The sequence below is a fragment of the Siphateles boraxobius genome, unplaced genomic scaffold, assembly GCF_051911475.1.
Source record: "Siphateles boraxobius isolate OS27281-9 unplaced genomic scaffold, OSU_SipBor_1 1, whole genome shotgun sequence".
Classification (NCBI taxonomy): Eukaryota; Metazoa; Chordata; class Actinopteri; order Cypriniformes; family Leuciscidae; genus Siphateles; species Siphateles boraxobius.
In genome coordinates this window covers 12605159-12631705 of record NW_027508699.1, presented here as the reverse complement: position 1 = coordinate 12631705, position 26547 = coordinate 12605159, and the positions used below count along the sequence as shown (strand labels likewise).

The 26547-nt window shown below is 36.1% G+C and overlaps 3 protein-coding genes across 5 annotated transcripts; 2 read left to right on the top strand and 1 right to left on the bottom strand.

The window, feature by feature from the left end:
* Positions 1 to 425: 425 nt before the first annotated feature.
* On the top strand, positions 426 to 7419 carry nmur1b (neuromedin U receptor 1b). Its single transcript, XM_077225584.1, has 3 exons — positions 426 to 519; positions 2717 to 3608; positions 6955 to 7419. The coding sequence occupies exons 2-3, from the start codon at positions 2738 to 2740 to the stop codon at positions 7302 to 7304; spliced, it is 1221 nt and encodes a 406-aa protein (XP_077081699.1). The 5' UTR covers positions 426 to 519; positions 2717 to 2737; the 3' UTR covers positions 7305 to 7419.
* A 3258-nt stretch (positions 7420 to 10677) lies between these two features.
* cpdp (CPD photolyase) lies at positions 10678 to 16408 on the bottom strand. 3 transcript variants are annotated; one of them, XM_077211846.1, is made up of 10 exons: positions 16324 to 16408; positions 15726 to 16207; positions 14961 to 15106; positions 14262 to 14444; positions 13970 to 14128; positions 12540 to 12746; positions 12281 to 12425; positions 12078 to 12199; positions 11809 to 11968; positions 10678 to 11177 (listed from the first exon to the last, which is right to left on the bottom strand). In XM_077211846.1, the coding sequence occupies exons 2-10, from the start codon at positions 16105 to 16107 to the stop codon at positions 10999 to 11001; spliced, it is 1683 nt and encodes a 560-aa protein (XP_077067961.1). In that variant the 5' UTR covers positions 16108 to 16207; positions 16324 to 16408; the 3' UTR covers positions 10678 to 10998. The 3 variants fall into 3 exon arrangements, with proteins under 3 accessions (XP_077067961.1, XP_077068045.1, XP_077067870.1); XM_077211930.1 differs by having other exon boundaries at positions 15726 to 16389; XM_077211755.1 differs by having other exon boundaries at positions 10856 to 11177; positions 12281 to 12430; positions 12548 to 12746; positions 15726 to 16374.
* Positions 16409 to 16854: 446 nt separating this feature from the next.
* Positions 16855 to 25722, top strand: LOC143721319 (UAP56-interacting factor-like). The gene is made up of 9 exons (XM_077211634.1): positions 16855 to 17172; positions 17593 to 17724; positions 18060 to 18265; positions 18402 to 18538; positions 21576 to 21648; positions 22336 to 22391; positions 22745 to 22819; positions 23098 to 23227; positions 25147 to 25722. Exons 1-9 carry the CDS (start codon positions 17100 to 17102, stop codon positions 25246 to 25248), a joined length of 984 nt encoding a protein of 327 aa, XP_077067749.1. The 5' UTR covers positions 16855 to 17099; the 3' UTR covers positions 25249 to 25722.
* Positions 25723 to 26547: the final 825 nt, after the last annotated feature.

Here is a 26547-nt window from a genome sequence, read left to right as displayed (position 1 = left end):
GAGCACTTGACTTAAAAACAGAAACTGGCCATTCACTGCCATTATAAAGCTTGGAAAAGCCAGGACATTTTTTAATATAACTCCGATTGTATTCGTCTGAAAGAAGAATGTCATATACACCTATGGTTTGAGGGTGAGTAAATCATGGGCTAATTTTCATTTTTGGGTGAACTATCCATTCAGTGTAGACTATAGTTCTTGCCGGTGAACGACTACGTAGTGCGATTGCATTAATAGTGAAATATTACACACTGACAGTTCCAGTTAGTGCGAAGAGAAAAGAATGTGACGGTATTTTAAAGGTTATCCGTCTCACTATAAGTAGGAGGGGATGGTGTGGAGAGAGTTAGTAGAGAAATGTGTCTGCATGTAGCATTATTCTTCATTGCTTTATAGTCAGTTTGCTCCCCGCCACCACATCTGCCGGAGAAGGAGGAACTGAGACGCAGGACAGTTATGAGTATACCAGTCCTTTAGGAATACTCCGCTGAGAAACACTTTCAACAAGATTTTGCTAAGGTATGTTTGCTTTTCTTCCATCTTGTCTATCCAAGAATGAAATATAATTTCTAGATAATGTTTGTTATTGCAAAAAATAAAGGTGCAGTTTTTCTATAACGTACATAACACTAACGCAGACATGTAAAAAAATTAAAAATCTAAGATTCTCATTTAGGCTTAAATGTAAACATGACATTGTAAATAGAAATGTTAAAATGAATTCTGCTTTACACTGCAGTTGTTTATTATTGTAAGCAGCTTTTTGTCATAAAAATTACAAATATTGATTAACATGAAATATAGGTTGATGTTGTGTATCTGCTCATCTTATTTGTTTATTAATCCTAGTTTATTGATAGATGTTTACAATGTAAATTAGACAGTTGCGATTTATTTACTATAAGTGTCAACTACTGCGTTTCATATTAGATTAATGCTACATTAATTATAGATGTGATAACAATAACATTTAAACATCTGCCACCAAAAGTGTTTATCTAGGCTCATGTATTACCAATCAATTTATTTACAACATAAATAAAAATGTGTTCCTGCTTAGGGGAGTCTCTTATTATTATTTTTAATCATATTATTCAAACACTTTTTCTAATGACTTATCATTGGTTATTCTACGGTATTACAAATGCTGTTTAATATGTTTAATAATTGTTGTGTGTGTATGCATCTGTTTTTATATTAATACTAATTTATTGATAGATCTTTGTGTTCTGTTCTGCACTAGTTGTACTCCTACGATATAAAGTTGAAAGTGACATTATGTTTTCTAAGAAGCAAAATATCAAATAATGTAAAATAAATACAAACTGAAAACGGTTGATTTTAAATGTTTTTCAGCCTACAGTCAAAACTTTTAAAGACTATTTTAAAAAATACTAACCTTAACGTCTCCAACAGTGGTCCTGAAAACCTCTAAGACAGACTGTCTTAATAATTACAGTGATAACCAGAAGAACAAACATGCTTTTCTAGAGTTTATTTCAATCTTTAAGCAGCCACTCCTGAACAAACTAAAAGTGCGCAAGAACAGGAACTGAACTATGGAAATTAGATCTCCAGAAGCACCACAGATTAAACATCTCATACCATGAATTAATGTGTTTATTCAGTTTTGTTTGGGTCTGTTTACTGTTCTTTTAAATGAAAAGTACACAATAGACATAGTTGTTACTGTTCAGAATATACACAGTCAGAGTGGTCGACATATGGCACAGTTGTACTAAGTACTAACACGTACTAAGTGCATGCCAGAGCTCCAAGACGTACATCACTACTGACCCAAAAGCACAAGAAAAGTGCTCAAAATCATATAAATAAGCCACAGACGTTTTTAGATTCTGTTCTGTGGAGCGATGAAACATCACTGGAACTTTTCAGCCGTATGGACCAGCGGTATATCAGGAGGAAGAAGAATGAAGCATATGCTGAAAAGAACCCTCTGTTTACAATTAAGCATGGTGGTGCTCGGTGATGCTCTGCGGCTGATTGGCATCCTCTGGCACTGCAAACCTGCAGCGTAAAAACAATAGGGTCTTCTACTGAGTAAAGATGCTTGCCATAAAGGGGTTGACCTTAAAGTAAAATGTTTAGTTGAATTTGGGGAAAACACTTGAAACAATTGTTGTGTTGAGCTATTTCAATTACTTTTGTTTGATTGGTTAATTGCAAACAGCTGAAAGTCTGTATATTTTGCCAATAAACTTGATTTGCAATGGGGGTTGAATCATTTTAATTACAACTATTATATTTAATAATATATAATTAATAATTTATTATTACCTTTAATAATAATTTTTGTTTTGTTTTTTGTTTAAACCAATACAATTTTATGTTTTTATAATATGTGTAAAGCCTGGTCACTGATTGGTCCCTGATTAATCAATCACAATGATGATATGACCCATAACTTAATCTGAAGAAAGCCCCCTTTTTTAAATTTTTTTATGTTCATGATAGCCTCATCTACTTGTCTACAAACTCAAAAGTATGGTTAAAATATGAGGATTTTTTGTTGCTTTAGTTATAGTATCCATTGTAGTGAACATGTAAATAAAGGAGTTGGCAAAAATCTTGTTTTTTAGATTCTTGTCTACATTAAAGATCAAATATCATAAAGAAGGTTAAAAAAATTTGCTCAGTGGAAACAAATCAGGTCTGAAGAGGTTAACCCTGTCTGTGTTTGTTGTAACCTCTGCAGGTGATTTCCTCCTGGTAACCAATGATCCAGTTCAACTGCTCCTCTCCAGACTCCCTCTACGCGGCTGTGAATGCATCATGGTGCTCCGCCAAAGAGGAAGAATGTCAAATAGGTCAAAACAGAACTGTGAACCAGTCAGACCTCTGTCTGAGCCTCGGCGCTTACCTGGAGAAGTACCTCGGCCCTTGCCGTTCATCCTTCTTCCTGCCTATGTGTGTCACCTACCTGCTCATCTTCCTAGTTGGCGTGCTGGGCAACGGTCTGACTTGTATTGTCATCGCCCGTCACCGTGTTATGCGCACAACGACAAACTACTACCTGTTCAGCTTGGCCATTTCTGACCTCCTCGTGCTGTTGCTCGGCCTCCCTCTGGAGCTTTACGAGCTCTGGAGCAACTATCCTTTTCTGTTTGGCGTTGCTGGCTGCTACTTCAAAACCTGCCTGTTTGAGACGGTCTGCTTTGCCTCAGTGCTCAACGTGACTGCTTTGAGCGCTGAGCGCTACAGAGCAGTGGTGCATCCCCTGCAAGCCAAACACATGGCCACGCATGCTCACGCCAAGCGCGTTATCCTCGTGTTATGGGCCGTCTCTCTGTTGTGTGCCTTGCCCAATACCAGTCTGCATGGCGTGGAGACGTTAAGGCCCCGTTTTGGACTCACTTTCCCAGATTCGGGGGTGTGTACCGTGGTGCATGATAGATGGATCTACAACTTGCTTGTGCAAGTGACAGCACTGCTGTTCTTCGTACTGCCAATGCTGACCATCAGTGTGCTGTATGTGCTGATCGGCCTGCAGCTGCATCGGGAAAGGGAGTGTTTCGATTCTAAAATTGGGCTCAATCAGGATGGGGTGAATCAGAGGGCACGTCATCGGCAGGTCACAAAAATGCTCTGTGAGTCCCGTTCCAGTGGTTACCTGTTGGTATCTGTATGCCAGTAACAGTTAGATTCAACACGAAACAGCATTCAAAGTTTTCATAATGTGACATGTTTCCAAATGAAAAAGGATATTCATTCTGAAACAAAATCTAGGTAACTTTTATAGGGTTTTATATATTTGGGCTTGATTGGATGATGAAAAGTTGGGATGAAGTAGGAAAGGATTGAAAAGTACAGTCTAAAAAGTGTAAACTTGTAATTGTTACCTTAAGGAGCTACTTATGTACCTCATATAACTCAATCACGTTTGTTGGTATAATCACTTCTCAACCTGGAGGCCAGGGCCCACAAGTGGGCATCAGAAAACTCCCACAGGGCATCAAGATTAACTAAAATGATGTAAAATAAGACAAAACAAACAATAAAATAAGCTAAAGCCATGGTATTTGTTATTTTAATTTAGTTCAAAAACTATTTTGAGGAACCAGAGTTCCCACTGTATTGGAAAACATAGCATTAGTTTTAAAAGTGTGATTTCTAGACCTGAAAAAGTCAACAATGTTCACTGTGAAAAATTATATGATCAGTAAGTTATCACAACATATGTTTTAACATTGCTTAAACTCATCAAAATAAGTAATTTTCAACTTTTGTATGCTATACAAGATTCAACTTATTTTTTAAAGTCAATTAAAATGTAATTTAAGTTTAAATGACTTAAACATCTTTTTTTTTCTTTCTTTTTTTTCAGTGTAAATTAATGAAATCATATAGCGCCATGGGCATTTTCATACATTTTATATTCAGTGTTCTAAATAAGCCAACCTCTAAAATATTTTATTGGGTGTAAATTTTAAACAATAAAAAAAAACATTATCCTCCATCCTTATAATATTTGAATATTGTTGTTGGCATTTGAGTCCGAAATGTTAAGAACCACTATAACCAATTCAGTAAATTTAGTTAAATTATATATTTCTTGACTTTGAATAAATTCAGTTCATTTATATATTATCACATGAAGCACATTTTATAGGTTAACATTAAAGTGTCCTTGGTGACATCATCCCAAAAAAAAAACAAAAAAAAATTCAGAGGCTGAGCAAGTATTACATTTTGGTTAAATATTAGAAAGACAAAAATTTTTTTTCTTTGGAATACTTTGCAGCGATGAAATAATCACAATAAGACCAGGAATATGTATTAGGAAGGTAACAAGGGTCAATTTTGAAGCCCCTTTTAACCCTGGGTTGAGGAACATCTTACATTTGAATTTGGGTTAGATAATATTGCGTGTCACATCATGCAAGGTTTGACGTAAATAAATAAAAAAGTCTTTTCACACAATTGCTTTTGACCTATTTACATAGCACATCTTTTTCTTTAAAATATTTGGTCAATTTATTTTGCAGGTTTATCATACATAAATGTCCAGTCAATGTTATTCAGTTTTGGGGGTAACTCATCAGATTACTTTTCCCCCCAAGTACCTAGTAAAGTAATCAGTTAATTTTAAACAAAATTAAATTTACAACAAAATATACTTTTCAAATAAATAACGCAACTTTGTTTTCCCATTTATTGACTGACAGCTCTCCTGTCCACATGTTGAGATAAATCATGAGTAAGATGCAGAGGTGTTGTGTGTAAACATCATGGTTATTGAGTTCTATGTCAATGTCAGAATATTATGCATATCTGTAAAATAACACAGATATACATAGGCTACTTTATGTATTTAATCTCACTTTATTACCCAATGTCTTTGCTACTGACCTTCAATGATCCAATGCAACCATACCAATATGCAAAAAAGACTTTAGTTAAACATCACATTTGTTTATTTTTTGTTTTGTTTTTTTTGCTGAAGAGTGTTGAACTTCTCCTGCGTGAGAAAAGGTAACACAAAAGTAGCGTAACATTACTTTCCATAAAAAGTAGCCAAGTAACAAAAATTAGTTTACATTGTTTTTTAGGAAGTATAGCAATATTGTAACACATTGCTTTTGAAAGTAACTTTCCCCATCACTGATGTTATTGATATTGTATGAAAAAATGATGTTAACCCAGAGTTTACAAATCCCAAAATTCATCAGTGTTAGCAGTCAAAGATTGTTAATAAGAAACTTCCAGAGTTCATTATTCTAACTGAAAAACTATGCTTTTCTAAAAAAAAATAATTTTTTTTAAAGAAAGAAATAGTCGAATCCTGCTCTTTTAGTCATGGCACATTCTTGTCCTGTGCGTAGGGTTTTAGAGTTGAAGAAACCTCATGGTGCTTTGTTGAGAATAATTTGTCCTGATAAACAGAAAATACTCATCTGTGCTTTATCATCCACTTGTCATGTTATTGTAAATACAAAGGGGATCTGATTTAGGAACAGCGTCAGTCTACATCTGGCTTATTGTAATAGCTGGTCAGCACTTACTCTGTGTGGCCATCCTCAAAACAATTCAACATTTACTTTGATACTGAGATACAAACAAAATATTCCAGATCTAGTCATGTACATAAATACTGTCAGTACCACAGACGCGTGCCAAGAGTAACAGTTTGTTTTATAGATTTAAACACATTATAAGTGTATCTGGACTCTTAAAATGTGTGAATGTCATTGCATTATAAATGAAAATAGTGTGCAAACAATTTATACTAGAAACTTTCTCAGAACTAACGTCACTTTCCAGATTAACTGGTGTTTTGGTGATTTAGTGGAAGTCAATTCTCCTCGAGTTCACACACACTGATAAAAATGATTCTGTAGTGAAGTAAATACAAGAAAAAAGCATAAAGTAATAACTTCTGAATAAGTTCAGGCAAGAATTTAAAAAACAAAGTCAATTCATTAGTACTCAATTGAAGCTTGTAGAAATTATAGCATACATATTTATATAAAAATAAAGAATACATTTTCTGATACTGGTGTTCCCATCATGCACTGGGGCATGAATAATTAATAATGAAGTATTTTTCACAGTTTTCCAGCTGTTTTTCAGTTGCTACTCAAAATGAGACATTTATACTCAAAATTGATCCCACTAAAGTAACCGTTATTTTGTATTGTGCACCAATTATTGAGGTCTCTGTGTTGAAAATTAAATTACTCAACAAACTTTAACTGGTCAAGTTAAAGTAACTTATTTTCTGTGTTAATTTAACTTAACTTAGTTAAGTAGATTTGACTTAATTCCATAATGTTCCAAATTTAACTTTTTTCTGTGCAGGTAAAGTTCATCGCATTAGCTAACATGATCCAGTAGCGTTTGAGAGCCACATTATAATGTAATGTAATGAAATATAATTTAAATATAATAATAATTTAAAATACTTCATGCTTTCTCTGTTTTAACATCTCACAGGTGCATTGGTGATTGTGTTTGGAATCTGCTGGGCTCCTTTTCACATTGACCGTGTCATGTGGAGCTACATTAATGACTGGACTGCAGAGAACCACCATGTCTTTGAGTATGTGCATCTTCTTTCTGGTGTCTTCTTCTACTTGAGTTCAGTGGTCAATCCCATCCTCTATAACCTGATGTCTTCACGCTTCAGAGAAATGTTCCGTGAGGTGGTGTGTCAAAAAGACCATCGTCAGCTCTCAATAAGTAAGGTCACGTTACGTAGTGTTGTTTCTGCCTCTTTTTCTGCCTCCAATTCTGTCTCATTTTCTGTAAAATTCAACCCTCGTGGCCTGCCACAGACTCTCTAGAAAATACAGGGGATTCCGTTCAAGTTATTTGATCCAAATACTATATCATTTGCGCTGTCAAAGTATTCAATATATAGTCTATACAGTTGTATGTAATAAAAACATAAAGCAGCAATAACATGTGAACGCATTTGCACACCAAATCGCTTACATTGACTATGCCTAGTAACCTGATGGCATGAAAAGTCATGTACACTATATCGTTCAAAGATTTTTTTGTGTTTTTAAAAGAAGTCTCTTATGTTCACCAAGGCTGCATTATAGTTTGGTAAAAAATACAGTAAAAACAGTAAGATTAAACAGATTAAATAAGATTAACTGTAAGATAAAATATTATTACAATTTAACTGTTAACTGTTTTCTGTTTTAAAATGTAATTAATTTATTCCTACATTTTCAGCATCATTACTCCAGTCTTCAGTGTCACATGATCCTTCAGAAATCAAACTAATATGATGATTTGCTGCTCAAGAAAAAAATATTATTATTATCATGGTTGAAAACAGTTGTGCTGCTTAATATTTATTGTGGCAATACTTTACTCTCTCTTCTCCAACTGTCCTGTCTAATAGAAGCCCAAACATATAACTTTAAAAGAAATTGGTCAGTTAGTGCGTATATTTCTTCTCCGCCAATGAAAATAGTTCCAAAAGAAGCCAACGCATCAAGTTTTGCGTGTCACCAGGCAACAGCACAAAGACTGAAAGCCGGACTGGGTCGACGTATACGAGTGGAGCGGAGTGAGATTGCCCATTTCCCACTGAAAAACACTGATACTCTGACTTCCAATAAAACGGCTTCTGGCTCCATGCAAATGTGCTCGGCTTTCACTCAGCGCAGGAACACTGTGGAGTGACACACTGTCGCTTACTAATCTTCTAGTGCCACATAGCCAGTCAAATTTAAGGCCTGGACTGTATAAATTACAGAATTTTAAATTATATCAAAGTTTCTATTTAGATAAAGTTGGTAGATGAAGTTACATCACATTAATAAAAAATAAGATTTTTTTTTCAAGGATTCTTTGAATAGTAAAAGGTTCAAAACAACTGCATTTCTGTCATGGCAACTCTCTGAGTGTTTGGCATGGTAATGGATATGACAATGTTATATTTAGTCTTGGTGGAATAGATCTGCTTGCTGCTTTTGCTTATATTATTGCTGCTGCTGCTACTGAAGAGCAAGTACTGGCCTCATACCATCTTACTGGGCTGTGAGCAAGTAAGACATGCTGCTGTACAATATAGCATACATGAATTACCTGTACCAGATCTATACAGGCGGAGCTGGGGAAGGTGGAGGGTTTCTGAAAGTGCGCTGCACTCATTGGCTACTGATACAGCAGGAACCAATCAGCTGTCCTATAAAGATGATGTGATTACAAGCAGAGTTAAGAAGCCCAAGCCGTGCAGAACTTTATATATATTTGTAATAGAAATCTTTTGTAACACTATAAATGTCATTTTTTTATCAATTGAATAAATCCTTGTAAAATAATAAATCATGTCTTGTAAAATGCAGTTGCATATGACGCTGTGTATGGATTTGTAACTGCAATTGTAAAACTTGAATGATTCCAGTAACTAAGTAAGTTTCCCATCATTTTTACTGATAAAAATCTACTTTACATTATTTTGGACTTTGGAATGTGATGATGACGCTAGATTTTGCAACACTGTAGTGATGTGATGGGGTTATGTTAGACAGTTTTTCTTATATTTCTTATAAGTTGTAAGTCTGTTCTGTAGGAATGTGGTAATCATAGTGAATGTGAAATATTCAAAATATGTTCTATAAATGAGCGATTTACTAAAAATGAGCTATAGATTCATTTATAGCGATAGATTGTGATTTGATTTCGCAGTATGTGAATTGTATGTGCATGAGGAAACGTGTCTTTACTCAAAGGTTGGATTGAGTACCTTCACCTGTTTACTTTACAATCTATCAATATGCTTCTACACAGAGCCCAATACATCAGCTGTCAAATCTAAGATAAAGAAGGTGCTTGTATTTCGTTGATTATAGTCCCCAGAGACTTTGTCAATTGCATAATATGCTAAATTATATATATATATATATATTGGGGAAACTAAATATTCCAAATGGCCAAATCTGGGCAAGTATACAAAATACAAATCATGTGTCATTATAGTTGATTTCATAGGCTGTTGTTTAATTCCTGTTTGTGCATGCTTTTCATATTGTTTTCAATGTCATTTGCCTTTTTATTAAATAAATATAAATTCACTTGGCAACCTACATGTATATTTAAATGCTTTTTATTTATTCCTGTTAATACTTGTTTCTATTCATTTCAGTTTAACTTCATGTTGAACTTTTGGCTGAAACACTTCCTAAGAATAGGTGACACTTTACAATAAGGTTTCATTTGTTAGCATTAACAACATTAGTTACAATAATTTTACAGTATTAATTAATCTTACTAAATGTTAATCTCAACATTTATCAACACATTACTAAGATTGAAAGTTGTATCTGGTAACAGTTAATGTTGTGGACTACAGTTTTTATTTTACTACATTTATTTAATCAAAAATACTGTAAAAACAGTAGCATTTATTAACAAATGTTAATAAATGCTATATGAATATATTACTCATTGTTAGTTCATGTTAGTTAATGCATTAACTAATGTTAACAAATGAGACCTTATTGTAGTTAACAAAATATGTATAAAATAAATATCAGAACTAGCATTTTAACTGCTTGCTCCGTTAAAAACCGTGGAAAGGCTATCATTGTCACTCCTTTATCTATTATAGCAATGATCCTATTAAAATGTTTATATTGTTTACATGGAGTTTCTTATTGACTTTTGTTTCTTCTTCATTTTTTTAACATGCTATGAAATATGAGATATCTCTGTCTGACATTCCATATAAGACAGTTAAATCAAGATTGTAATTCAAAAACAATAACCTGAATGCGAGAATAATTGATCCATTTAAAATATCTATTGTCTTATTACAAATACCTTCATTTCAGACTAACATGCAAGATAATGCGATGAAACAACACAAGACATTATATTTTACATTCAGATTGTGGAGCATCTTTAGAAGTTAAAACGTATGTAGCTAATACATATTTAGAGAAATTGCTCTCCTGGCATTTTGTTGTTTAAAAACAATTATATATATATATAAAGGAAATATTCAGTTTACTGTACATCTTGATTTTTTTAAGTTAGATTATTTTAATCTAAATCAATTCAAATCATTTGTAGGCATCCTGTGGTCCTCTTAGAAGTGCGCTGAGGCCCCCTAGTGAGACGTGTGTTGATAACCACGGTTTTAAATGCTCAATGTGAGCTTAACAGGCACGGTACTGTAGCACAATATGAGAGATATTTGTAAGAAAAAAATAATGTTTTATTTTATAAACTATTCTTCCACCACTACACCTAAAAAGGCAGAAAACCGATAGTACAATATCTATACACTGCATTTCTGAAGGCTACGATGCATCACCCTACAGCACATTAAGCCACAGGTGTAGGTCCACTGATCAGAAGTAGTACATGTAAACACAAGACCTAAAAACAGACAATAGCCCTTAAACCACTAAACCGAATAACAAATATAGCATCTTATTAATAAACTTCACCTCACCAGAGAAAAAATGTCTGCCAGAAAAACAAGTACAAAGCAGAATTTTGACTAGAATTAAACTACACAGATGTCTTGGTGTCTTTTTTGGAGATCTCCTTTATAGCAGCGTACTTCCTCTCGAACTGCGCCACATCAAACTTCCTCTTGCAGCCGGCATAATTCATAAAGCGAATTTTCCCAAAGATGGGCCTCTCTGCCCAGCCCTGGTCATGGATGCCACAGATGGACCACATGCATCCTGTGAAGAATATTAAAGAACAATTCATTTATATAATTTTGTATGAAGACATTTCAGCAAGACTAATGACGCCGTTCAAAAATGTAGTGTTAATTTGAGAGAAGTCTCTAATGCTCATCAAGGTTGCATTTATTTAATCAAAAATACAGTAAAAACAGTAATATTGTGAAATATTATTATAATTTCTAAATACTGTTTTTTCCCCATATATTTAAAAATATATTTAATTCCTGTGACGCAAAGCTGAATTTTCAACATTATTACTCCAGTCTTCAGTGTCACATGATTCTTCAGAAATCATTCTGATTTGATGATTTCCTGCTCAAGAAACATTTATTAATATTATTCATGTTGAAAACAGTTGTGCTGCTTAATATTTAAATGGAAAACATGAAACTTTGTTTTAAGAATTCCTTGATGTATAGAAAGAGGAAAAACAAAAACTTTTGTGACATTATAAGTCTTTACTGAAGGTTTTGATTAATTTAATGTGTGCTCTTGCTAAAAACTGACCCAAACTTTTGAACAGTAGTGTACTTTTTCCATATAATTAGCATTAATGCCTTTAGAATTTATTGTAAGACCATATTTGATGTGGCTAGAGCAAACAAAACATCATTATGTCCCTCACCCACGTATCCATTGGGATCGCAGCCATCTAAAGATAAACGGTCATTCAGATATATAGCGATAGAGAGGGCTTCTTCAGGGGATGCAGTCCATTCCAGGATCTTCTTCGCCCAGTACATGCGCAGGAACCCATGCATCTTCCCTTCTGACACCAGCTGACGCTACAACAGACCAGCAACATTCACAGGTTGTGCCATTACAACAGTGATTATAAAACAACCAAAAAGGGTACTTAAATTAAAGTGTCGAGTAAAACGGTTGTTTAGTTACCTGAGCGGCGTTCCACAGCTGATCGTGGGTCTTGCCGTCCTCCAGCTGCTCTTTTGTGTAAAGGTACTGTCTGCTGTCCTTAGAGTGCTCATGCAAAGTCTTCTTCGCCCAATCGTACGCACCTGTGCAGAGATGTATTTAAACAAAGGCCAAGACAATCTTGATATCTGTGTGACTGGAGCGAGTGACGGAGCAGCACCGACCTGAAATATCATCATATTTGTGGTTGTAGAAGCAGAAGTTGTCAGCGAGCTCCCTGCGCACCACCAGTTCCTCAGTAAAAGACGCCACGGACTCGCTGGCGTTCTTTTCTCGCTTGACCTGCCTCACGACGCGCTGAGCAGACAGCTGACCTTCAGGAGACAACATAACATACACAAGCATTATAACCTCTTAACTGCATCTAGATGACATTGGAAGCCATTTACTTTAATTGCATAAACAAAACAAAAAAAAACACACAGACTGACCGGTGTGGAGCCAGGGGGAGAGATGGCTGAGGGCGTCACAGTTGGGATTGTTCCTGTGGGTAGCAAAGAAACGCAGGCGTTGATCAACGAAGGACTCCAACATGGCCATGCCAGCAGAGGTGCCAGGCTGAGCCCAGTCCACCTCGCCAACACCACGGTCCACCTCAAGAGACGACAGCACCTCCTCCCAGTCTATCGGCTGAAACACAGAGGGGTTTTGACATGAAGAAGATGGGAAAACACCCTGATAAGTAGAATGAGGATTTACTGTCATCATGCATTTGAGAATGGCAACAATAAACAATTCACACACACACACACACATACAAAAAAGGAAAACCTTATTTTCCCCCTTTCTGTTTGACTATACAACAACAACAACAAAAACAACAGTAACAACAATATAAAAAAAATGATTGTTGATATTGTTATTATCGTTTATATATATATACACTGTATAAATATATATATATATATATATATATATATATATATAATATGTGGTGTTATTATTAACAGTTTAATTATTAATAATAAATTAATTAATAATATTAATATTTATAATGTAATTAAAAAAATAAAGAATGTATTTCCACTATTTTAAATAATATTGTAATAATGATTAATAATCATAATATTAATAGTTTATTATAGTAACACTAATTAACAATAATAATAACAATAACAATCATTTATTCAAAATAATAATTTTTATTGTTATTCAAAATGATAAAAATGAAATCAATTAAGAAATATATTGTTTTAATATTAATAATAATTTCATTAATTATTTTATTTAAATTATGATTACACAAATTAAAGATTATATTACCACTGTTCATATTTTAGTGTAAAATAAATAATTTTCAATTATATATTATATATATACTATATTATATATAACAATTATAAATTCTTATTGTTGTTGTTATTCTTATTGTTGTTGTTATTCGTATTGTTGTTGTTATTGAAATAATTACTATTCATAATAATTGCATTAATAATAATACAGTAGTGAACATTTGAAGTGGATCAAAACATTTTATCAAAGTTATACATGAATTTTGAACAATACCCGTTCTTGCCTTAGGGAAACTTTGATTAACTTTTTTGATCCACATCAAATAATAGTTAACAATAATTTTTATTATTATTCAAAAAAAGATTTGCATTATTATTTAAATTATTTAAAAAAAATATTAAATAATAATCATAATTATTATTATTACTACTACTACTACTACATGTATTTCACATTTATCAAATACATGTATTTTTTAAGCATTTGAAAAACGTAGTTATTTTTTCCTCAGATTTACGCAATTCACGTAGGTCATAATTCATGTCAGAAAATACAGAAATTCATATAAATATGGAAAAATCACATCTCTGCTACAACTACTATACAATTCTTCATCAAACCTTTGCTGTTTGAGAAGCGGCGTGTGGATGCGTGTCCACAAGCGGAATCTCTGTGAGGAATTCTGGGAGAAGTTTAGTGATTTTGCCCCGTATTGTCCTGGCTCCATATTCCAGCTTCTCAGATGCTTCCCAGCACGGCACCACATTATGTGCATCTACCTGGATTTAAAGTAGGATGAAAAAGTAACATGGTTTCAATTCAGTGTGTACTGGGAGAAATGAGCATTACAGTAGTGGTGATGACACGGCATGCAAGTGCTCAAGACAATAAAGCTAAAGATGACTGGCACACCTGAATGAAAGGAATGTCAGACGGAATGTGTTTCTTAACCGTCTCAATCCACTGGAGCGGAATCCTGAGAGGGTTAAAGTCAGTGACAACTGCACCAAAGTTACATTTTTTAACAAAGGTTGGCAGATTTTGCCCAGGTTCTCCTGACAGCAGATGGAACTGAATATCCAGGCTTTTACATTCCTGTAACAAGAGACATTACATTACATTTGATTAAAATACCACACATTAAATCTCCCTACTACCTAGGTGTGCGTCCCAAGCCAATCAGAAACACCGGCCAGTCCCATGCCAGACCTAAATGATGTCTCTAATTTAGGGTGTATTCACACCTGTCTTTCTTGGTTTGATTGAATCGAACTCAAGTTTGTTTCCCCCCTTGGTGCGGATCTTTTGGGCAGGTGTGAATACAACAATCGCACTCGGGTGCGGACCAAACAACCTTACCGAGACCCAGCTGAAGAGGTCCAGTTCCAAACGACCTCTGGTACTGTTCGAATTTCTGTCCAATTAATGGCACACTTAACACACGTGTGATTTTGTTTACAAATTTTGGTTCACTTGCAAAAAGGGCAGTGTGAAAGGAAACCAAACCAAACAAAAAAATTCAACATTGTATTTGGTCCAGACCAAAGCAAGTGAGCTAGAGGACTTTCTTGGTGTGAATAGACCCTAGGTCATGATGCAATATATTTGTACCTTTGCCACTTCTTGCAGTCCTTTTAGCATAAAGGCGTACTGTCTGTAAGTGGCATCCAAAAACCGAGGTACCAAGCAGAAGCAGATGTGCAGAGGAAGTTTCTCAGCCAAGGCCAGCTGCTGAGCATAGATCAGTGCCCAGTTATCTAAAACACAAACAGCTTAAGTGTACATTTTGAAAGAAATTAATACTTTGTTTCAGCAAAGATGCATTCATCTGATCAAACATGACAGTAAAGACTTTGATCATGTTATAACTGATTTCTAATTTAAATTAACTTCTTTTTAAGTTTAACTAAATTAATAATTAAAAAGAAATTAATACTTTGTTTCAGCAAAGATGCATTCATCTGATCAAACATGACAGTAAAGACTTTGATCATGTTATAACTGATTTCTAATTTAAATTAACTTCTTTTTAAAATTAACTAAAATATTAAGCAGCACAAAATAGATAATATTAATAAATGTTTATTGTGCAGCAAATCATCATATGAGAATGATTTCTAAAGGATAATGTGACACTGAAGACTGGAGTAATGATGCTGAAAATTCAGATTTACCATCACAGGAATAAATTATGTTAAAACATGAAACAGTTCTTTTAGATTGTAATAATATTTCACATTACTGTTTTACTGTATTTTGGTCAAATAAAGGCCTTCGCGAGCATAAGAGACTTTCAAAAACATTAGACCGCTATCTTTTGAACGGTAGTGTAACTGAATTGTACTGAGCAACTTTCTCTATCTCTGTGTATTTTACCTTGGACTCTTTGGTCGCGAGACATCCAGTAGAGGACCCCATCGGAGCCCTGTTTGATTTTCTGGGTGCTTGATAGGTAGCGGAGGCGCTTTTTGTTGAACTCGCACCCCTGCGCGGCTCTGCGGAGCTCAGACACTTCCTTTAGCAGCCAGCCGGACTCTCTCCCTCTCTCTCCTGCGAGCTTCGGCTGTTTCCCAGCGGACTCGCTCCCTCTCTCTCCTGCGAGCTTCGGCTGTTTCCCAGCGGACTCGCTCCCTCTCTCTCCTGCGAGCTTCGGCTGTTTCCCAGCGGACTCGCTCCCTCTCTCTCCTGCAGGCTTCGACTGTTTCCCACCGGCGCTCGCGGACTCTCTCTGGCGCTTCAGGTTGCGCTTTGAAGACATGCTGCTGATGTAATTTTGTGAAGTTGTGTTTGGGTCGCTGATGGCTATGAGGAGCAGGGCTCTTCTGCTGTATCTGATGGACAAGCACGTAGAAAACAAACTACACATACATACACAGAGATACGTCAGATAAAAACAGAAAAGTAATTTGCATGTGGTGGACGATGCATTACAAAAATAGAAACCTAACAGAAAAACCGAACACATGAAACAAACGTCAATTTCTGTAGCCTGCAAGCTTCCCCACGTGTAGATGGTTTTGTAACAGCGACCGCTCATTGGCCAATGACTGTCAAGGGGCGGGGCTTACTCGTCTGCATGAAAACAAGTCCTTGGTGGTATCAGAGAATGTCTAATAGAAGAGAATTGGCACTGTCTGGTTACTTCCGGTTTCTGTAATTAATACACTCAGCTGAAAATTGCATTTTTAAGTTCACTTATCTATTCTAAAAATCCGTTCAAACATGTGATGACGTCACATAATAGCAGAATGCTAGCGTGTTTCAGCCAACAACGACCTAACCTGTAAGAAATCGAAAGGACATAAGTACTCGTTTATTCGACTTTTGGACTATAATCTATATTGAACTTGCGGAATCAACAATACAATTTACGTTGATTCAACGACAAACGGGAGAAAGGGATACATTTAGCCGTCTAGCTCCATAGACTCCCATTCATTCTGCATTCGCCCGCGATCACCTCCAGTGGAATTATAATGGAACTGCAACCAAGATTATGTACAATGGGGCTAATAGGAAGTGCCAAGGCTCTCCGTTAGACCTAGACGGGCTCTGGTGGTATTTCCAGAAATTACTCCATTTCCCAAGAGCCTCAGCCTTAAGTGCGTAGGTCGGCGCAGGCGCAGAAGCTTTGAGCGCTCAATGAAAGCTGGCTAATTTGCTAGGTTCAGTTTGTTCATCTGGACTGTTTGGATCGTGAAGTCAGTGTGCAGTTTGTTTCTTCGCATCTAACATCGAGCGAACGGCATAATGAGCAAATCTAGTTTTCAATCGTTTGGCGGCGGAAGTACAGATGGTCCCGATAAGGTTGACATGTCTTTAGGTAATGCCAAAGATAAAACTAGCCTAGCTGTTTAGCATTTTGATATTTTACATTTTATTTATCACAGCTTGATTCGGCGTTAACATAGCAGCAATCACTTGTTATCGGAAAGTAATAACGTTACACCTTTGTCAATATTGTATTGTATCATAACCACTTTTAGAGTGATAGCTTGGCTGCGATTAGCTACATTTTCTGAGTATTGTTTATTTAACCAGAATGCTAATTACGTTAGTATGTTTTCTATACATATTCAATTAATATTTGATTGAATTCAACTTCATGTATCATAATTGTGTTTTTTTAATATATTTGCTGCTTACTGTTTTTTTTTAGTGTTAAATTGAAAAACCCAACACTTTGCATGATGGGACTTATATGGTTTGCTTTGCTCATATTCATTGCATTCTTATTTCACAGATGATATTATCAGGCTGAATAAGAAGCAGAAACAAATCCAGTCCCAGAAGGCAAAGCACAGAGTCCCTGTGAAAGGCCGCTTCACCCAGGGGAAGAAAACTGTGTCAAGATCCGGAGTGCCACCTAAAAGAGGTCAGAATGTGATGCTATCTTCTTTTTATTGATTTATTATAGAGCCCATCAAATTGTATGATTTTCTAGAAGCTTGTTTCCGCCACGGAATATAAAATTCTCGCATTTGCTAGAATAGAAGTCCAAAATGTACCTTTTATTGTAATTTTCATGAGGAATCAAGATTCTGTAATATCTCCCTCTTTTTAAAAAGTTTGTTTTCTGAAGGCATGTTTTAGGATTACAAATTTAACCAACAGCCACAATATAACAATAAATTATTTTACTTAAGTGATTTTGTAGTATGCACGTCAGTTCTGCCAAATCTGAGCATTTGCAACTTTTGTTTTTGCCAGTTGTTGGAGGTGTTGTGAACAAACGTTTTGGTCAAAACCGCAAGCTTCCGCCCGCGGTGGCCAGGCGTCGTGGGCAGGGGGTCATCACTGGTTTAGCAGCAAGAAAAAATGCTGCTCTTTTTAAAGGGATCAGTCCACTCAACCGACCAGCCCAGAACAGACCAGCTCAGAAGCGGCCCATGCCCAACAATGCAGCTTTTAACCAGGTGTGGAAAACGATCTTGCACTGATGGGTGGTTATGGGAATTAGTTTCTAGATGGTCAGACTTTGGGCTTAAAAGTTGATTTTGTTGTCATGCATGTGTGAATGAATTTAGATGTTCTTGTTTTCACTTGTCTCAGAGGTCTCAGCCATTTGTCCAGCGGCGTGACACCCAGCGGCGACAGATGCCGTTTCAGAGGAGACCAAACAGACAGATGGACTCCCAGAAACCTCAGGGCCCAGTTCCTTACAGACCCTTTCGGCTTCGCAGAAAATGGTGAGATGACTTTTTTTTAGTTTTAATATCTGAGAGACAGTTGAAAGCTGTGTGGTTGCTATGTGCAGTGCCTTATGAAATCAGACGTGAAAACATGGTGCAAAAGAAGCCACAAGTCCATGTGAAAAGGCACATCTTGAGTTTACCAAAAACATTTAGTCCAGAAACATAATTTTTTTTCCCCCTCAAAATTAACATTTTAAATAATCAGTCAATACATCATCAATAGGGCTGTGAATCTTTGGGTAGGCAGCAAATCGATTCGATTCATAGGTTTTCGATTCAAGAACGATTTTTGCAAATTCAGAAAGATTCGATTCAATGCGATTCACATTTAAATTCGATTAATTTGATTCTTCATTTTTATATGCATTCATAGGATTATTTAAATGCTTCCCCCATTGGGTCTTAGTCAGGGTGTGAATTACACAGCGGTCTTCGGGGGTCAGAGAGTGAAAAAAAACCCCCACATTTTGTCCATTGTTAATGTTATTTCATGTTAGTTTTTAATGAATCTATTATTATAAAAAATATTTCCAAAGCCTATAAATAAGCATTTGTAGAAATGTAAGCCAAGATTTAAAAAGGCTTTAAAAGTATTGTTAGTTCATCATGCTAAACTATTTTGTAGGATACACAACCTTAAAGTGTTCCTGGTACATTAAAAATCCTTCCATTGTGAGACTTAAAATACCATGAACTTTCCCAACTAAACCTTAACTAACTTGTCCTCATGGAATAGTAAGTTTTCCTCATGGAATACTCTTTGTTCTCTTTATACTGAACATTTTCCTTATGATTCTGAAAGAAAACGCGCCGGGTGTCTACTTGTATTATAGTAACGATTACAAATGCAACTTTAATGCGCATCTGATTGATGGATAAACCACGCGCTCTTATTTCAGTGTAATTAATGTTGTAGTTATTTCAGCAGTTTCCTTCTTACATTCAGTTTAACGACATTAAGTTAAATTTCATTCATCATTCATGATTCATCAGAAGCGTGTGCATTTTAGGTCTATTATGCGTTTGCTCTTTCCATGTAATAAATGCGCACCCTTGAACAAGTGGGGTTTTACTTCAACTGCTCAGGACGGGTATGACCCATTTCCATAAAACTTCTGTATATTATCTTAAAGAAAATAACGGCGACGTTTCCACACAACGAACGTGTTGTTTCATAGCAGTGGCCGTGCAATGACATGGCAGCTTAATGGCTTGAGCAGTTTGACTCAAGATTTGCTTTCTCGATAGAGAGCTGTCATCTGCTCATGTGAAAATCAGTGGCTGTCCTGAGGAGAGCTCAAACGCTGCTCAAACATCTGTAGATGAGAGCTACATGGGACCGAGCGCGAGCGAAATCCAGTGAAAGATGGTAAAGAGTGCAGCGAGTATCTGTGAAGGAGAGCGTAATGACACCGCACAACGCCTCCATTAATCGCGCATGTAGTCATTTAATGTTTATATATTTTAAAGCACTGAATCGCTATAGAATCTCAAATTATTCGATTCTTAGCATTTTAAATACATTTTAAAATGCATTTTTTTGCATCGCCTCTTAATTAGTCAAGTTGAGGAAAACTGGCGGCAGGCTACGTAACGTAAAAAATGACATAATTAGGTCCGATAGAATGCAACATGTGGCAGTGGCGTTTGGTGATAATATTTTTTTGGGGGGGCGGGGTGAAAATAAATTTCAGATAGCTGTTTGAGGTCTCTTACCCCCGTTATTGTCCACAAAACTTCAGTGCCGACATGTCTCTTATGACCAGCGTGGGTGAAGCTCCGGGTGAAGCTCGTCCTCTGTCACTGGCTGCTGCCGGATCTGTAAATCGGGTTGGTCCGGTCCGAGATCCTTTATCCTTTTTTTTTTTCTTCTTCCATGGAACGCCTTGTGAAAAGGTTTTTTTTTGTAAATCAATGACAGGTTAAAGTTGGTTTATCTGCTGCCATTATCTCTACGAAAGTGATCAGCCTAGCAAGGTTTTGTCGAAGTCGCCTGCGCACTCGCAGTAGTGGCCAAGAGCACAACAGGTGACGAGAACCAATCAGATTGGATAAAATAACATGCATCAAATTCTGATTCGCCAGGGACGCAGCGACCAGGGACGGCGGCGCCCTCTATTGACGACCCGCCACTAGCCTAACTATCAAATAGACGGAAAAAAACATGAACATCCGGTGGTAGTGGAGCTGTCTGGCTCTGGACATCCGAGGCTTCAGGCGTTCCTGATTCACCATCGTCCGTCGCGCCTGGCCTCTGAAAAAAGCATTTAAGGCTAGTCTGCCTGGGCCTGGCCATATTTGAAACGTCTCACTCAATCGTTTGTTGTTTAGGTCTATATTACAGCCGTTTTAGGCGTGCGCTTTATTTGAAATGCAGCATGTGATGTTGTTTAATAACTTTCAAACGGTAGAGCCTGTTCATTTATAACATGGCAAGAGGTCGGTGTATTTTTGCTTTATACATTTTGGACTTATTCTCAAATTCAGACAATTTGACCGGAAAAATTAAATTTTGTCGGATATTTAATTTTTTTCCCGGCCAATGTCCGGTAATTACCGGACAACGGAAACCCTGATGTTGCCCTCTTCATCCGCACAGCCACGCAGAGCCGAAGCACAACCAAAGTAATGTTCTTTCAAAAAATGGATGCAGTTTTGTTTTTAACCATTAGAGGGCTGAAAATTACATACTGTGCCTTATATTATAGTTTCTGAATCATGCATTAATTAAAAAATAATACAGGTGAAATGTCTATGTTAGATTTGTAAATCAGTGAAACAAAGAATTTCAAGTGAACACAAAATCCACAATGCTTGCATTATGTGATGTAGTTCTTATTGATTACCATGTTTACTTAGAAAAAACATCAAGGTGGGTCTTAATATCATAGGAAATTGTGACATTGTGGAAAGGGTTGAATAATGACATTTCATTTTTTGGGTCTTTTTCCCTTTTTTTTTTTTTTTTCTTCTCCTAGTTGCCTCAGTGATGTAAATTTTTTGTCTTTTGTTGATCATCTGCTTTCTACAGGAATGCTCCATCTGCCCAGCAAACACAGAGAGAAGCACGACAGGCCACCTTCCTCTTCAGAAGAGGACTTAAAGTAAGAAGCAAATTACCTTCCGGCTCAGAGCAGCACAGAAGCTGTTAACTTTATCATTTGTTTGTCACTAGTGCATGCATGGAAAAATTCCTTCTGGCAAAAGGCTGAATAAATGGTTTCTGATCATGTGACCTCTACAAATTTTAAAGAGCCTTTTGTTTCACCTAAATGAGTAGATAGTTCACTTGCATGCTTAACATTTTTAAGGACAAGTGCTTAATAATATGGTTTCTATGTGATTATGCATTTATACAAATGTGTTCACAAAATGTTTTATCATTTTCTTCGCACATGTCAGCTGAAGTTTATTGTTACACATTGGCTCTTGTGACTGGGTCACACTCACATTTCACTGTAACATGTTTAAATTAGAAACTGGTCCTTCCATTCTTAGAGTTTGTGTATTAGCATTTAAGCAATCTGTTACTATGTAGTGTGATAGTGAGTCAGTTTTTTTAATGAATCGCACACACACACAAAAATCTAACTCGGGCTATCATTTCATATCAGTCTATCAAATCCTTCACTGAATAAATCACAGAATCAAAGTCTCATTGAATCATTAGTTCAAAATTGTTTTTTTTAAACAAGTGACATTACTGACAGGATGCTCGTATGGAAATGTGGTTAAAATACTCCCTGTCTTATAAAAACATTCTTTTTTTTTCTCTCTTTTTTTCAAAATAGATTCATGCACAAGTTCAGAAGACACAGCCTGCTCCACCCACACAGAGAACTCGCTCGTAAGTAAACTCCATTCTTCAAGTTTGAATTTTTTCTCTCTCCGCAATAACTTTTTCAGTGATCTTGTTGCTTTAAGTTGTTACACTATTATTCTATCAGGTCCAATCAATATATTAGAATGATTTCTAAAGGATCATGTGACACTGAAGACTAGAGTAATGATGCTGAAAATTCAGCTTTACCATCACAAGAAAAAAAATACACTTTAAAATGTATTCAAATGGAAAACAGTTATTTAGATTTGTAGTAATATTTCAAAGTATTACTGTTTTCTGTCTTTATTGATCAAATAAATGAGCAAAAGTTACTTCTTTCGAAAGTCCCTTACCGATTTCTCCCCCCTTTTCTACAGGTGGCGCACTCCTACAAACAACAGTGGCATCCTCACAGTGTCAATAGAAAACCCCACAGCTAGAACACAACCTGAGTATAATTACATTTTATTACACCCAGATGCACAATTTCATAACGCATACACCGCTTGTCATTCAGATGTTTTTGTATTTGAAAGGATACTCCTAAAGCTGTTCAGATAAGCTGTCTATTTTCTTTAACAAGCCCCACATGTTTCAAAACCACATCCATTAGTTTTGTCTTGTCATTTTAGTTTGACTGGTTTAACCTTTGAGGCTCTTGTTGGCATGTTGTGCATGTTGAAAAGTTTTGAAGCGCATAACTAATGTTCTTTCTTTCCCCCCGTTGCAGACCTGCTCAGTCCTGGTCGCTGCACCCCGTGGCTTCAACAAGCTCGTCACCTCCACCTAAAGAAGAGCCAGAGAGGAAACCTCCCAAAGGTGTCGCCCTGCAGTTTGATATCAACAGTGTTGGAAAGCAGGTGGGACAAATCACAATTATATGTATTGTCGAGCCACTGAAACACTAAACTAATATAAGATAACCATGCTGTAATGCCTATTTTTGCATAATTTCAATCAATTGTTTACTGAGACCAAAGTGATTACCTCACTTGATTGCGTTCCCAACAACAGGAATCTGAGCGAAAGATAACATGACCGTTTATTGCGTTTCCTCTGCATGCTTTGAGACGTCATTCATGATGTAGGAAAAAAGAGCCATTGGTTGCTTCCAAAATCGCATAGTCTCTGGAATAGGTACATACTTTGAACAAGTAATTACTTCACAGACGCAAAAGGCACTTCACAGGCACTTAAAAGCGCACAGAATACACTCGAGAGTAGAAAGTTTATCCGCCTTCGACTACAAGAACTGGAGCGCGTCACATATAAACCAAAACTCAGCGTATAGGATACTTGCCTCACAGACATGAGAATAGTTCTATATATGTTCAAAATATGTTTACTTTTAAACGAAACAATTAGAAATAAATAGTTTGATTACCTAATCCATATAGGCGCACACGCGTTCACTACTGCAGGGATGACGAGTCCGCATCGGAAATTCGCAATAATTATCTTTGCAGCCAACACGTTTAGTAAACACTTGTTCATTCATAAACAATTAAAATATCTCCTTTCTATCGTTTCCCGACACATCCATAATCATTAGGCTACTTTTGCCAGTTGCAAAAGCTTCATGTGTGCTGAGCGCGAGGCATATATCCCGTACCCCAGTAGCCTATATTTAATTCAATTCACATTTATTTGTATAGCATTTTTCACAAAACATATCGTTTCAAAGGAGCTTTACAGAAAATGCATGTCTAAATTACAATTTAGAGTGATCTGTTATCAGGGGTGACTGTGTGTAATGCATTTCAATTAATTTTCATTCAGTTTCATTGTTAAACAATGCATTAAGTTAAGGCAGAAACAATGAGCTCATTGAAGTAAAGAATACATGTTGTTAAATGATTAGGAAACATAGAAAACTTTAGCATTGGTGCTTTTTTACAGACTCAAAATATGAGTGTAAGTCAACAAAGTCAACAAACTGAAAAAAAAAGTTTTTTTTTTCTAGGTAATGTTATATTGATAAAATTGGTATCGAAAAAAGTATCGGTCAGGAACCGGTATTGAAGTCAAGGTATCGGTATCGAACATTTTGTTACGATACCCAGCCCTAAGTGTCAGTTACATCATTTCACTGGGATTCACAAATCCTCTCCCGTGGCCTCATGGGATAGTAAAGTGTCCATCGTATGCACACTTCAGAATCTCACCGGGAGTAGTAGGTCATCTGGATACTTTTTGCCTACTCATAAAAGAGTAATGTGAATTTGGACAGTACTGCTTTTGTCACTTACTGTTTTTCGCCTACTAAATGGTAGGAAATAATGTGATTTTGGATGCAGCAATCGGGGAAGCCATTTCTATTACAGATATTTTGCACCAACTTCCCTGAAAATCACAATTTTGTTCTCTTGAACACACGGGATGAAAACAATGCTTTATTTGCAAGTGTTTTATGCTATATTCCAGTTCCAGTTATTCGTAACTTTGGTTGGAAACAGCTAAAGTCTGATTTGTCAAACAATATTATTTTAATCTCTATGGTTTTGTTGATCTAATCCACAAAACCGATCTGAATTACTAATTGATTTATAAGACTGATCCTGTTCTCTAGTTCAAATCATTTACATCCACTTAAGAAATCTGCTTATAACTTGTATTATTCCACTAAATCCTGAACTGTAAGCTGTGTTTTGCTTTCCTATTTGAAGAAAAAGCAGTCTGTTCCCAAACAGCTCCTGGAAACACATTTACATCCCGTTATACCAAGATCAATTCTGGTAAACCCGATGGTCACCTTGATTTTTCTGCCTTCCTTTATCAGACCGGAATGACCCTCAACGAGCGGTTTCGCATTCTGAAGGACCAGCGTGTAGCGGCAGCAGAGCAGAGCAGCAAAGGTGGGCGATTCGTCACTGTGGCCTAGAGCTGAACTCAGAGACACTGCTCACGTGTCTCTATTCCTGATCTCACTGAACAACAGTCCTTCAGGACACAACAGGCAAACAAGGACCGGAGCTGTACTAACACTGTTCGTGAACTCGCATGAAATACCCCTGATGGAAGAGACTCAGCAGAAAGAGGATACGCTGTTTTTTTGGGAAAGTTAGTTTTTTTGTTTATTTTTGTAAAAACAATCTGCTGTTCTGTCAAAAGAAAGCATAATTGTCCTTGAATTTCAGTTAAGTTGTGTCGTCTCCTGAACTGCCCTTGATATTTGATGGCGTCTTGTTTTTTTATATATATAATTCTGTTGCAGATTGAATTTAAATGTTTCTGGATAGACTTTGTTTTTCATAAAGCGGTTGTATGAAGCAGAACACATTCTTTTTGTAGAGCAAAAAAATATTGTTTTAAGATGTTTTATAATATTTCAATTAAAAAAACATTGTGCAACAAATGTCTCATTTTTGATCTGTTAGCAGATGATGAATAAGCACTGTTAAATGCATTCTTTGTAATAGCCAATGTTAAAACAAATGATAGTGTACATTATGCACTAAATTAATTTCAGCGTTTGAAACTAATGGTACGTTAACAACAAAAACGCTGTATTCTGCTGCCGGCCAATAGATGGCGACGAAACACTATAGACTGAACACGTAATATTCATGTGCGTGATGTCATCGTCTTCAGAGATTCAAGTTTTTGTTTACACGGAGACCGTTTTCAAAAACTTGCACTTTACCCCTTTTCAAAAGTTGTAAACCAATTACGCTTTTAGTTGAAAGCGGTGTCGTGTAAATAGCCCATAAGGGTACGTTTATTATATAATTATATACTAAAAACGCAAAAGTTTTTACTTTGGGTTTATCGCGTAGGCCTACAGACGTTCCCCAAACTGCTGTATTATTCATGCCAGGCCAGTAGTTTGCGATGTCACTTTGTAAAGAAATATTACACTATATTATTTCAAGGAGTTAAACAATAACAAAAGCGTTGCAATGCCACTGTGCATGTCTAGTTTTCACAAATTTGTGTTTCTGTAGTTCACACGGAGATACGGGTGTTTTAAAAAAAAATTGAATCCCGTTTTCATAGGTTTGCATTTTTTTTAAGGCCCCAAAACACCGTTGTAGTGTAAATGAACGGCCAAAACGCATAAAGCTTTCCCTTTTAGTTGAAACCGGTGTCGTGTAAACGCCCCTTAGAATTCTAAAATCGCTTCATATTTAAGTGAGAAGTACTTTATGGAAAAATTACACAACCACAATACAATCAACTA

Bases quoted from the DNA above. Each gene is read 5' to 3' on its own strand.
- nmur1b (XM_077225584.1), top strand. From the start codon at position 2,738: ATGATCCAGTTCAACTGCTCCTCTCCAGACTCCCTCTACGCGGCTGTG. The intron at 3,609-6,954 runs GTGAGTCCCGTT...AACATCTCACAG, and splicing joins GCAGGTCACAAAAATGCTCT to GTGCATTGGTGATTGTGTTT.
- cpdp (XM_077211930.1), bottom strand. From the start codon at position 16,386: ATGAGCGGTCGCTGTTACAAAACCATCTACACGTGGGGAAGCTTGCAG. The intron at 15,107-15,725 runs GTAAAATACACA...TTTGTGTTTTAG, and splicing joins TCGCGACCAAAGAGTCCAAG to ATAACTGGGCACTGATCTAT. The intron at 12,747-13,969 runs GTTTGATGAAGA...TCTGTGTTTCAG, and splicing joins CCGCTTCTCAAACAGCAAAG to CCGATAGACTGGGAGGAGGT.
- LOC143721319 (XM_077211634.1), top strand. From the start codon at position 17,100: ATGAGCAAATCTAGTTTTCAATCGTTTGGCGGCGGAAGTACAGATGGT. The intron at 17,173-17,592 runs GTAATGCCAAAG...CTTATTTCACAG, and splicing joins TAAGGTTGACATGTCTTTAG to ATGATATTATCAGGCTGAAT. The intron at 21,649-22,335 runs GTAAGAAGCAAA...TTTTCAAAATAG, and splicing joins TCTTCAGAAGAGGACTTAAA to ATTCATGCACAAGTTCAGAA.